Here is a 13,385-nt window from a genome sequence, read left to right on the forward strand (position 1 = left end):
AATTACTTCTCGCACTCCAATATTTTGGGGTAAGGTTATTCTGAATGCTGTGAAAAACACCTGAAGAATTAACAAGAGGCATTTATTTTTCATCTCTGGCCTAACTTTCGTATTTGAAATCCAAATTAACTTGAGGAGAGTTGCTACCTTCTACACAATAAAATGTCTTCCTAGCAGGGTTATCTTCTTAAGACAAAGGTATTCTGAATAACCATGTCATACAGGTAGATGTGCTAACTTTTCAGATACACATCTGTAGATATCCACTTTCTTAAAATGACTTCCAAAATTTCCACAGACTAGCATATCTCATTTCACTAGCTATTTTTCTTTCCTTTCTGAAACACATCTGTCCTGTACAGATAATTACTACATAGAGACATATATTACAGATATATAGTTAATATACAGGGTATATTAACTTCACCACGGTGATTACTATAATCTCAGTATTTAAAAAACTGAAGGAAAGAAAACATAACAACTTGTTCTTACAAAACTGAAATACGCCTTAAACTCCAGTGATGGCTCTGTGCTTAAATCATAGTATCTTCCTTTTGAAACAGTATCACAGATTATTTAAAATTTTATCCTTTAAAAGCAGCAYATTTGTTAAAAAAAAAAACAATAAAAGGCATAGTTACTAAAATGTATGGGCACCTTACTATGAGGTGTTTCTCTGTTCAGATAACCTCAAGTACTTACTGAAATGATCTGGTGATCCTAGAGTTGAAAACACACATGTCAGGAACTGAAGACGAACCTGAACTTCTGCACTGTGGCTATATCTAAAATTTAAATTTGTTTTAATAAGAAATTCACGGAATTTATTCAGAAATGTTGAATTACTTATTGTTATAACGTTTCTTTACTCATATGCAAGCCCCTTAAAAGCTGAATTTTTTTTTCTAAATTTTTTGTTTTGTTCAGTATATAATCTGAACAACAGTTTTATAAATTATAAAAGCACACCAAACGAGTGAAAAAAAGATATTAGTCATTAACTAGACAACTTTTTTTTTAAGCATACAGTCTGATTCTAMTACATCATTTTGTCATTATCACCTTGCAGGATCTGACCTTGTTTTTTTCCTTCACTTATACAATGTTCTGAATTTCTGATCACAGCAAATGCATAGCCTTTACAAAAATATTTTCATAAACTATGTAGAAATTAACTTTACTCACATTTATAAGGTGAAGTAGTTTCTCATTACAGGGAAGTAAATAGTGAATATAAATATGGTGAAGTAAATATCTGGCCCATAAATAGCAACATTWTTTTTCAATTGTGGATGCCCATAGTTATGTAATGACTTTGACGACTGTCAAAATATAAGTATTCTGTCCCCTTGATTGGGGAGCTAGAAATGGTGTCACATGTGTATATATAATTAACTACAGACATGCAGAATGCACAGAAAAATGTGCTATATAGAAAAACTACCTTTAAAAGCTATCAGATTCTAAAGTAGAAACATCTGAATAGTTTTATGGTGCTACATCACTTAGACTGATGTGTATATATAATATCTTCATGCTTTATTCATAAATATTGAACACAATGTCTAACAAAAATGTATACTTATATAGACCYTTCTCCCTCTATACATGTAACATCACTATATAAATTTTACTTAAAAAATAAAACTTTGAAAAAAAGAACTAGAGCACCATGTGGGGGGGAACACACAGAAAAGAAATATGTTTAAAATATATCAACTTCTCAAAACTAGTTTTGTAAACTATACTTACAATGCATGTTTATGTCGTCCTTCTCTCACTGCCTGAATGTAGTGTACCAAATTATCAAAGAAAAGTTTCATCATGTTAAGTTCTTTTTCTGCCCACCTGTGCCAATTCAAAGACAGAAAGTATTAGCGTTTGATCAAAGTCACAGAAGCTACAGAAATTAGACAGTTACAGGCAGATGCATAATCATAAGTGAACATTACATTTTCCATCCACTATAGGTTCAAGATTATTTTCAAAAACAGTACTTGCTTCTTCCTGTTCATTCATATGGCTCCATAACAGACATTTTCAGACACAGAATTAACAGAGAGCATTCACTTTGAAGCCCACAAAAATTGTTCTAAAGGCCATTAAGTCACCAAAGGTCTAAGCCAAAACTCTGAACTTTAAATGTGCCGAGTTCAGAGTTTTGGCTTAGATCTTAGAACCCCATGTCAAAAAAGGCCAAAAAACACAAGACAGATTGCTGATAATCACTGTAATCAATCTTTCTCTTGAAGTCCTTGCAATCCTCACTCTACAGTTAGATCAGCTAACTACACAGCTTTTTACAGTAAGTAGAATACTGTGTTACATTGTTTTACTTTTCAAAGTTTTACACACTATAGAAGCTTTTTATTATTTTATTTTTATTATTTTTATTATTACTGAGAAGCATTTGATAGGCAACCAGGACAGAAAGACAAAGCACCAAGTTATTACAGCTTTTAAAAATAAACCATTACTGGATGTGTAGTATTTTCTGAGAAGTTCTTTGGGGAAGATTTAAAACATATAAATACGTCTTCATCTCAGTTATGATAATATATGTACTGTATTACACTATACATATGTATAGCATTGTATTATGAAGAAGACCAGGTCTGAGTGATCAGATAAGGCCATACAACTAGACCAGACAGCAGGCAGATGATAACAACTTTAAGATATCCACCTGGACTACAACAGAGGAGCAAAGCTCTTAAAACTGCATCACTTATTTTGTTTTCATGTGTATGTGTGGGGATTACTTACATTGTTATCCAATGTGTATCATAACTGCTCCCAAATTGTTGAAACGTACCAAACAGCTTTGGAAGAAGACGAAGGGAAACTACTACTGATCTAAAGGAGAAAGAGAGAATTACTACCACATGACTCTTACGAAAATAGAAATAAATTTAAAAATTATTTTGGGAAGTTCATGTTCAATGAGCAAATACATTAAATAAATCCACTGGAGATATCTGTGTGAAGTTGAGCTTCACATGCAGCTATTACGTTCTGGTTTACAGATACTTCAATTTCTTTGTATATAATGCCTTGCACACATGGCTGAGAGAAATGTATAAAAATAAAACAGTACTCAGTTTTGCTTATACAAAAAAAAAAAGCAAAGATAAGCTTCTGAACTTCATAAAACTTATCTTTTGAAATTTCAGCAAAATGAGTACAGTTTTTCTATGAACAGATGAGATGCAGAGCAGAAAAAAATCTGCTTCAAAATGTTGATGTACACACAGGTGGGTGTTTTCTGTAAGACTACTATCTAYAAAAAAATCAAGAACTGCATAAAAGACATGAACTTTCACGTTGGTGATATGTATCTTCACATTTCTCATTAATTTCAAATAACAGATTGGTATACTGGTACCCTATCCACAAATACATTTGTCAGCAAAAAAGTAACAGCATAAGAAACACTGCATGTACTGCTTCTCAACAGCTGGTTGTTTTTATCAATAAAATTAGCATTCACTTTTTCCAGTCTTCAAAGAGTACAATCTCAGTGCCYTGGCTCTATTAAAACAACAGCCTTAGGTCAAGACATTACTTCTTCCTCCAGCTGCTACTTCCTAGAAATTAAATCCCACAACAGATTTGATGGGAAAGAACTTGTCTGTTCCTAAGCCACTTAAATGTAAAGTCTAAAAATTCAGTTCTAACTGCTAACATTAAAGCACCAGACTTYGCATTCAATTGGCTAAGATGTGGGCCAGATTTTACCAACCAGCAAGGATAAATGCAACAAGATGAGATATTCAGGGCACTCACAGAAAAGAACAATGGAACATGAGACATTCATAACAGTTTTTGAACTGTTTTTATCTTTACTTTTGTCTTTTTTAACTTGTCTTWCAGTAAAATTAACCAGTATATTCAACTCATCTTTCCTATATGTTGAAAGAAATAAACGCAAAAACACATAACTTATGATGTAAGTTACCTGTTGTTTGCTAAATTTTCTAAGCAGCCTTCAATAAATCTCATTCGAATCTGTCTGTCAGTGAACCAGCATACTAAAGAACAGAGCAGCTTCTCTGCTTCATTTATTAATCCTTCAGAGAGATGAATCTACAGCAAGTAGAAAGACGGGTCAATGAATAGCATATATTTATTTTCTTTTAAAAAATATTATTTTTTGGTATTCAACTTACTGCATCTTCATCCTGGACCAGATCCCACAAAAGGGTATTTCCTTTCTTACAAACATTATCCAAATTAATGTCCGTCACCGCATTGCTATTATATTGATGCTTATGAACTGCTGGTCCTGAACAAAATATAAAGACCATTATTGAATAAATAGAAGAAACTATCTAATCTGAACATTACTCCCCCAAATCATGAACAATCAGGTTCTTTATTTGTAAACTTGGTTGTTTTAAGGTGAAAACAGTAGCAATATAATGATAACCTTTATCCATATATGGATTCTTTAAAGAAGAAACACAAAGCATTATGACCATGCAAGAAATCAACAGGGCAATTAAACTAGTATTTACACTGTCCTTTGCTAACTGGAAGTGAAGCAAAAAACACTACTTAAGTATTATAGACGCAGATGCAATTGCTTTTTAACGTAATTAGATTTAATTGGTGATGTAATTAAAATATCTCTTAAATCTTTCTGTAGAGCTGTGATATAAAGGGAGGAAGCAAGGACAGGAAGGGAGAGAGTGAAGCAGCATGTGAGAGCAAGAGTGAGAAAGAGCAAGAAAAAGACAGAGATCATGAGAGTGAGCACAAAAGAGCAAGAAAGAGTGAGCGTGAAAGAGCCTGTGTGAACRACAGTACAGAAGAGAGCACAAGAGCAAAAGAGGTGAGAGAAGAGGGAAGACAGGAGTGAGAGAAGTAGAGAGGCAAACTTCAGTAGACTCCTCTCATGCTGAATCTTGCTATCTATCCTCCACATAACCAGAATACAAGAAGAGCAAGCACTATTTTTACACGACAGATTAAAACGCATCATTTTAGAAGGTCCTGGTGTTTTCATAAATAGTGATAGCCATTTTCTGTCTTGCATGTGGCCACAGCTGGCACCATTCATATATTTACCATTTGACACTATTTTCATAAAACATGCAAGTAGAAAGATAAAACTGCACGCGGAACACTGTAATTATTTGCATGTGCCAAACTAGGGGTATCAAAAATAATCTGCACTGAAGTCCTCTTGTTCAATAATTATGGATCCTTAGTAAAGTGTGTAATATCTATGAAAAATGTCAAGAAAGATACTGATTTTCAGCATTTTGAACTACAAAAAAAGATTTTCGTTCAAAAATTCTCCATTAAAATTTAACAAAAGGAGAGTTTTCTCTGTAAGAAATAATGCTAAGTTTTACTTTACTACCGGAGCATTTTAACAGTATTTTGAAAGTCAATATGAAGTTTTAGAGAACAAGACCCAGGTTTTGATGTTTTTACATCTCCATCTAGTACACACTTACCAACTGTACTTGTACCTAGCACTGAGAAAATCTTTTAAACTTAAATATAATGATACTAGTGCTATRGAGTAATCTCTCCAGTACACTCAAACACGTCTTAATTTTCTTTTAAATTCAACTTTGACAATGCATAAGTAATATGTATGCTGAGTTGCAGCAAACTTCTAATGTTTTCCTTTGTTTTAGTAAAACAATTAGATTTATGTTACCACAGTCTGCTAGAAAAAATGCTTAAGAGAAATCTTCAAATCACATACCACCCCRGCTTTGAAAGAATATAGAATATAGCCTGCTATTTATTTACAAACTGTTTCTCCTCTCACCTGCCTTGRGACTACTGTACAGCAATAACTAAAATCCAATTAACCAAGAGGTTTTATTAGTATATTCATTGTATAGTGTGGAAAAGGAAAAAAAATCCTTTTAGATTAGTATTATTGTCCTGAAAATGGAATTCGGTTCCAGATAATAATAAATATCAAACCTAAAGAAAAAAACAGGCATCTTATTCAAAAGGATTTCAGGAAAAGATATAAATAATTGTGGTTGTGTCTGCTGGAAGAGAGCAAACTTTATTCTGCTAGACCAGTAAAGAAAACAATTGTCAAAAAAAAAAAAAATCTCTAACCAAGCAAACCCTTCATTATATTTAGAAGTAGAATAGAAGCAATTCAGAAGCACAAAGCTACCACAATAGCATATGGAAAAATATCATAATTCTTACAAAGTGTTATGGTAGCATCTTAAACTGCATCCTGAAGTGAACTAAAAGACTTGGCAGTGTAAAATAAAACAGCATGAAAGGTAAGTTCCACCAATAAATCAAGTCATATTTTAATTTTTTTTTTCCCAAAAATTACCCTCTGTATGGTCCATTATTCATTTAACATGATTAACATATGGAATCACAATAAGATCCACACACCAGAAGTAAAGACACAGGAAAAAAAAAWCTGGCACTTCAGTATCTGTCCTTCTATTTAATAACCAATTGGAGAAAATATTTACTATGCTCTTTAGTACTCTGATTTGATTTAATTTGCAGTAAAAGTTTCTGTAGAAATGCAAAAATTATACTCTATCACACAAATATGAATCACATAGTAAAACCTACATAGTTGGAACTGTGATTTCTTCAGGCAGCTACATTACACAACTTAGCACTTATATGGTTCATTTGTGTTCCTCCTCGAAATCATTTGATTATTATAATTGTTGCAGACTATTTCAAAATTGAATAAAACTGACTGAAAAACACAGAAAATGTTTTTGATTTCTTTTCATTGCTCTTACCTTGACTAAGATGCTCGTGATAGATAGAGGCAAGGTTTGGAAGGTGCTGCTGAAGATGAGATGTTAGCTCTGCATGTGAATTAATTTGTACAAGTTCTTCTTCACAGCCAGACTCTTCCCCATCAAAATCAGCCATATTTTTCTCTGATTTTGCACTGACTTGGGAACTACTGCAACTGACATCATCTGCACTTAGCATATCATCAACCATGTGTCTGTAAAACAGGAACGTTATAATGGACAATACCACAGAAAACGTTGTTATAGGTGACTAATTTCCTAAGTGAGAGCTATAGTAGCATTTTGTAGAAGAAAACTGAAAAATCATTTTGCAGTCAACTTATTTAACACATAGCTTACTATGCAATATATAGTTACTTAAATCCAACTGAATAGACATCTCTAAAGCTAATGTCAGGATGAATCACCTGTCTGAATAGCAGACTTTTGCATGAATTGAAAAACGATTCCAGATAAATTGAAGGTCTCATTATCCTTTCTTTAATGTTAGCTGAATAACAGTGGTTTACAGTAAAACTGCAAAATAATTGTATTATTAAATACAAAAACATTTTAAAACTTTAATCAGTGTTAACAAACTGCATTACCATGCAGCTATCTGCAGTAGCTAGCATCACTGTTAGAGCAAATTGTTCTGAAGTACAACAAAACATCCATTCAGATTGATGGCCTAATCGAGTATTTTGCTATCACCTTTATTAAGGTTATCAAAACCATCAGAAGAAATATCAAATGACCTACCCATCGTGGTGATGGTGGTGGTGGTGGTGATGGTGGTGATGCTGTGGCCCAATGAACTGTCGACAATTAAATAACTCATTTCCAATAGTGTCCCCCAGGAAGTCCCCTGTATGAGTTATACAGGAGTCTTGAGACCCTTGAGAAATGTGAGCCGTGCTCATTTCCCCCGTCATATCATGTTCTGTGTCCTCAGCATGGGAACAAGCATCCAGCATCCTAATGCGATTATCCACGGGTGCCACAGAGTCAGTGTTAAAGACATGGTCCTTCCCCGCCCCATTGTTTGCACCACTCCTCTCCGATGCCCCTTGCGAATCTCCCAGACAAATGCCTGTTTGTGATTCCAGTTTCCTGCCTCGTAGATCTGTGCTCCTAGTGCTTTTTTGTGGATTATGACCCCTATCATCTTCCTCTTCGTCCTCCTCCTCTTTGAGAGCTTCAATATCAGCAATATCTTCTGACTGCACCTCACTGCCCGGACTTCCTGCAGACTGGCTTGCATGACTGGAGTTGGCTTCATTACTGGATCCATCACTGTGGCCACTGCTACTACCAGGACCACTGCTGCCATCCTCACCACTGTTTGCTGTCTCATCAGAGCTTCCCTGCATGGATTCCTGAAGTTTTTCAATTGGTGGGAAAACAAACAAATAAACGCAAACATAATTAGTATAATCATTATTCTAGCATCAAACATTCCTCATTCATGTAGAGAAGTGTCAAATCTTCACTTTTCTTTCATTCTTTCTTAGGTTGCTGACGACAGAATGTTCTCATCAAGATTTACATTTTTGGCTATGGTTTTTGCACGTATATAAACACAGCATGAAACACTCAAACAATGTCACTCAATCTTTTACTTAGAGTACAGTTTCACTTAAATACAGTTTAAAGGCAGCAATYCAACTTGAAGGCAAGGTAAAGTAGAGCACATGTAAAGTACATGGAACACAAGTAATCATTCTAGCCATGTGTGGTCCTGTTGCAGAGAAGCACTACAAGCAGGAATCTTATGTAGGAACCGGTTTGGCTTTTGAAACTGCTAYGGAGAAAAATGCATTTTGTAGCTAACAGAGGGTAACCTAGCAATGCGAACTAAGGTTTAGAGTCTTACCTCTGTATCTGAAAGTCGCTGCTGTACGTGCTTCGTTCTGTTAATAAGCTGTTCTTCCATTTCGATATCACTGCCTCCACTCTGATGGGTGTCACTGTTGTCACTACTCTGAGGGCTAGCTGCTGGTGACCCTAGTTCAAAATCACATTTCCCAGTTACTTTGTGATAGAGATTAATGAGAATGTAACAGCACTACATAAGTCTGTCTCATTTGTTGTACTCAACAGCATTCTTCCTGCAAATAGTTCAACAAGGGACGTAACTCAAACAACCCCAAATACCTGAGCACTAGAAATTCTTTTTAGAGTACTCTTTCACTATAAAAGTTAATTTTTGATGTCTCTTCTGGCCAGTATACAGCATATGCATGGCAATTTTCTGGATTCCACACTAAGTATAATTTATATTTGATTTCCCATAAAAACATAATTTCAAACTTGCACTAGTTTTCTTTCTACTCAAACTCCTTAACTCCAGAAAAACATTATAGGCTCAGATATAACGGATTGTACTTCTAAAACAAYACTTACAAGGTGAAGGGGCTGCTCTTCTGAGCTCTTCTTCTTCTGAGGAAGAAATGCAGAACAGAAAAATAAGTGAGTAAAAATCTTTTTGTCAGTATGTCCAAGATTCATAGCAATTCAGCAGTAACAGAAGAAAGGGAAACTAAGGCCTTGGTGTTTGCAGCACCTTTCTTAACATCCATGAGGAAATATGCACTCAAATCAAAAGGAAAAAAAAGAAAAAAAAAGAAAAATCATGTAATATTAGAAACTGGACTAAAATTAGATAAACTGATAGAAGAATTTATACATCYGTACAAATGATAGATGTTCAACAGAAAACGAATATTTAACAGRTGAATTACAAACCATCCCTGGAAAGAAGAAAATATCTCCATTAGATATACTAACAGAGCTTTTCTGAAACAGTTTTACAAATGTACTCACACAGTTCTAGCACTATTATCTTTACTTTCACCTTCTGCTTGGAAAGGTACCAATGTGACACTTTTTAAAGATACTTTAACGAGTTTACCAATCTAGAAGTTCTATACACCCTCCTCRTTTAAAGTCAACAAGGATACGACTGAAAAAGAGATTCAACTGTTGATAAAATACATACCTTTCTTATTTCCCATGGGGAGATTGGTACTCAATAAGGATGCAAATGAGCTTTGTTTTGACAGCTGAGCCTTAGCTGCTAGTGCATTATTCCACAGTGCTTTTATAAGCATTGATGCCAAATACAAGGTCTACAAACAAAAGCAGGTAACAATGCTATGAAGTAGTAGGAGATTGTTTGCAAAAACATATTGTTAATCTTTCTATATGCATTAATATTAYAGTTCGGCAAAATAAATGCATAAAAATAAATGCATGTAAAAAGTGCAGAAATATCAGGAAAACATGTTTAAAAATGAAGTTAGTATTCTACCATTGGTTATGAAGTTTTCAAAGAGCTCTGAGAATCATTATAATTTAAAAGCCAGAAAGGCCTATTTACTCATGTTTTCTTCTTATATTTATTTAGAACAGAAAAGCAAATCCATTATATATAATACACTGGTACAATTTCTTTACGATGATTTCAGTTTTTCTTTGTCTTTACCTGTTCAGTGTGAGCACTTGGATGAAGAGTAGAAACAAGGTTAAGAAGATGTCTAAGTGGAACAGGGTCCAAATTTTTGATCAAAGAAGGAAACAGGTCATGTATATAACGACTACAATGCTTCAACTGCACAGTACAAGCAAAACAGAAAAGATAATGGTTAGTTAGGTCTTCTACTCATTTTATCTAAAGGCGTCAGCCCTTTAAAAACACATTAGTGATTTAACCTTTATACAGGAAACAATCTGTCCACACATTCTGATATCAAACACATACACACACGCATCTTTATATATAATTTACCTTTTGAAACAGTAATACRTTAAAATGGACAAGTAAGCAGTAAAAGTAGTATCATATCAGTAGTAACATTTGGATAATAGGATTAAATTAGAAGGATGAAAGCCTATCAAGCTTTTCAGGTCTCCCTAGCAAAAAATAAGATCTCATTGCYTTCTTTGGATTTCAATATCAGCACTCCAGCTGTAAACTACCATAATTTTCACTCCTCCCAATGATAATAAGAGTAGCAGAAGCTACAATAGATAGCAGCAGGGCAATTAATTTATTAAACTATTACATCTGCCCTATAACCTCCATCACTGTTCTCTGTGACAAGACTATGCCTGTACTGAATAACTTGATTTTTTCCTCCTATGATTTTGTGTCTCATGAAAAAGTGGTAGTTGTGGCAGTTACAGTTTGGTAAGCTAACACCAAGATAAACAGAAAAGAAAACGAGAAAGAGAGAGAGAAAGAGAGAGAGAGAGAGAGAGAGAAAGAGAGAGAGAGAGAGAGAGAGAGAGAAAGAGAGAGAGAGGGAGAAAGAAAGAGAGAGAGAGAAAGAGAAGATTGAATTTGATTCATGTAAAGCAAAATCAACTTGCCATTTTCCATTTTACTACTTTTACAACTATAAAATAATGACATATACCTGTGCTGCAGCCCAAATACAGTCTATATGCTGAGTACTAAGTCTCCCTTCAGCTGCAAGAAAATTCAGAATCACTTGGCACTGTTTGATGATCTGCAAAGTGAGAACATATTTAGAAAAGATTTACTGAAACAATTAYTCCTTCATATTCATTTTAAAATAATAATAATTTTAAACAAACCTCAATATGCAAATTTGGTCCAAAAATATGCTCAACTACATTGTTGCTGATAAGCCAGTCTGCAAGCTCTTTTGCAATAGACCTACAGATGAAAAGACAGCAGAAATGTAGGTAAAATTACCCCCAATATGCAATCCTCATCCCTAACAAACTTACTTGGAATCAATGCATACTCAGCATTCATTATTTCACATAGAAGGAAATCCTTTCCACGTTTTTCTTTAKCTAGAAGACTAATGCCAAATATCAGTATTTCCTACTCACCCCTTTGGATGATTAGCAAATACATAAATAACAACTCTACAAATTTTATTATTTAATCCAGCCCAACAGAACACCTGCAGACACTTTCAAAACCTTTACAGGTAAGATTTGATAAACGTTGTTACAAAATCAAAGTTTATAACAAAATGCTCAAAGAAACACCGAGCTCACAAGCATAGCTAATAATGGAAGCAAAAGAAACAATTTTACAAGAAAATCCCTTATACGTTTTTTAGACTTTCTTGTGCTCTCTTTGAGAACTGCTTTTACCACTACTGGCTGTGCTGCCTTCCTGAGCACTATTGCAGTTTCTGGACTCCCGGTCTGGATTACCACAGTAAGAAAATGGGATTCTTTGGGTAAAAAAGGAGAGACTCCTTGTAAGGTTTCCATGTAGAATTCACTTCTCCAGGGCACGTTGCCAATTCTCCAATTGCTYTGAATTGCCTCATCACTAGGAATGAGCCAAAGGCACTAAGTTCCTACCATTCCAAGTCATTCCTATACTGTCCTCTCTCATTCTAATTYCAGGGCAGGAAGAAAAAAATACACTTAAGCCCTTGGAAGATAGTAATAACCCATTAAGATTTAAGAACTTTTGAAGTTATAACAGACATTTACTAAAACTCTTTAGTATAACTAACTTTAGTATAACTAAAGTTATACTGTTGTTTTAAAAAGAAAATAATCTGTAGAATTTAAGTAGTAATAGATCTGATACTTTTTGAAATGTATTCCCTCAGATTTACATTTCCAATCAAGCACAATAACACTCTTCCTATTTGATATTCTTTTCTAAGCTAGACATTTTACTTCCCTTACGTACAATTTGAAAACCAACATAAGCTACTTCCAATGATACAAATTTTCTCATAATAGTCTGGAAAGATTATGTATATTCACATACATATATTATCATTTGGTTTTACAACTACTTATTTTACAATTATTAATAATTTTAAAAGGCGCATGCAATTTTTACAATCAAAATACAAAATTTTTCATCCCAMTGGATGCACACTGAAGAGATACCGTTTATAATTCATTATGAATTTTTAGTCAATGGGATTCTATTTTCTGAGAATTAAAATAATGTAAGAATCTTCTTTTATTTACACAGCTCCTTTCACCCCTTCTTAACGTCCACATGATTATGCCATCTATCACAGTTTATATGCTGATAACACATAGAAAATAGATTATCAGGCCCTTCTAAATCTTTTAACTTTAAATATAAGGTCCAGACAGACTGATTACTTTTTTTAATGATTCAATTGTGCATAAATTATTACTATTTAATAATAAATACATCATTAAAGCATTTTTCCATAGAGCGATTTGGAAGCAATTGCAAGACCATACCAATATGCTATCACCACAAACCAGGCAATTAAAGAACTCAATTTTCAGCAAAATATACTAAAATTTTCTTTAAAAAAAAAGTTCAAGAGAAGATATACCTTTTTATAAATACACGCTTTCATTCTAAGGGAAAGGGAAAGATATGCATTATGATCTAAGTGTATATATACATACACACACACACACACTTTCCCTCTAATACAAAAGTGGCAGTACAAAGAACTATTTTACAAATTACATTTCTAGGTCATACAGACCTTAGGAGTAAGAACATTCACCTTGGTAACAACACGTACAGCAATTTTTTATGAATTTAGTAGGTGGGAGAGAAATACAAAGTCATTTGAAGGCCTAATACCCACTTCTGGGTGGGTGGGTGGGTGGGTGGGTGTGTGT

At 34.0% G+C, this 13,385-nt stretch overlaps 1 protein-coding gene across 1 annotated transcript in view; it reads right to left on the reverse strand.

Moving 5' to 3' along the window:
* USP34 (ubiquitin specific peptidase 34) overlaps positions 1 to 13,385 on the reverse strand; it is a 126,599-nt gene that overhangs the window by 65,452 nt on the left and 47,762 nt on the right. The window contains exons 9-21 of the mRNA XM_026052909.1: positions 11,364 to 11,445; positions 11,183 to 11,275; positions 10,249 to 10,374; positions 9,763 to 9,892; positions 9,168 to 9,203; positions 8,638 to 8,768; positions 7,524 to 8,140; positions 6,762 to 6,976; positions 4,173 to 4,288; positions 3,962 to 4,089; positions 2,770 to 2,859; positions 1,756 to 1,851; positions 706 to 788 (exon numbers count right to left, since the gene is read on the reverse strand). Of these exons, the coding sequence (XP_025908694.1) occupies positions 706 to 788; positions 1,756 to 1,851; positions 2,770 to 2,859; positions 3,962 to 4,089; positions 4,173 to 4,288; positions 6,762 to 6,976; positions 7,524 to 8,140; positions 8,638 to 8,768; positions 9,168 to 9,203; positions 9,763 to 9,892; positions 10,249 to 10,374; positions 11,183 to 11,275; positions 11,364 to 11,445 (1,943 nt within the window). The remainder of the gene's footprint in view (positions 1 to 705; positions 789 to 1,755; positions 1,852 to 2,769; positions 2,860 to 3,961; positions 4,090 to 4,172; positions 4,289 to 6,761; positions 6,977 to 7,523; positions 8,141 to 8,637; positions 8,769 to 9,167; positions 9,204 to 9,762; positions 9,893 to 10,248; positions 10,375 to 11,182; positions 11,276 to 11,363; positions 11,446 to 13,385) is intronic.

This window comes from Nothoprocta perdicaria, unplaced genomic scaffold (assembly GCF_003342845.1).
Source record: "Nothoprocta perdicaria isolate Ctin4 unplaced genomic scaffold, notPer1 scaffold_93, whole genome shotgun sequence".
In the NCBI taxonomy this organism is placed as follows: Eukaryota; Metazoa; Chordata; class Aves; order Tinamiformes; family Tinamidae; genus Nothoprocta; species Nothoprocta perdicaria.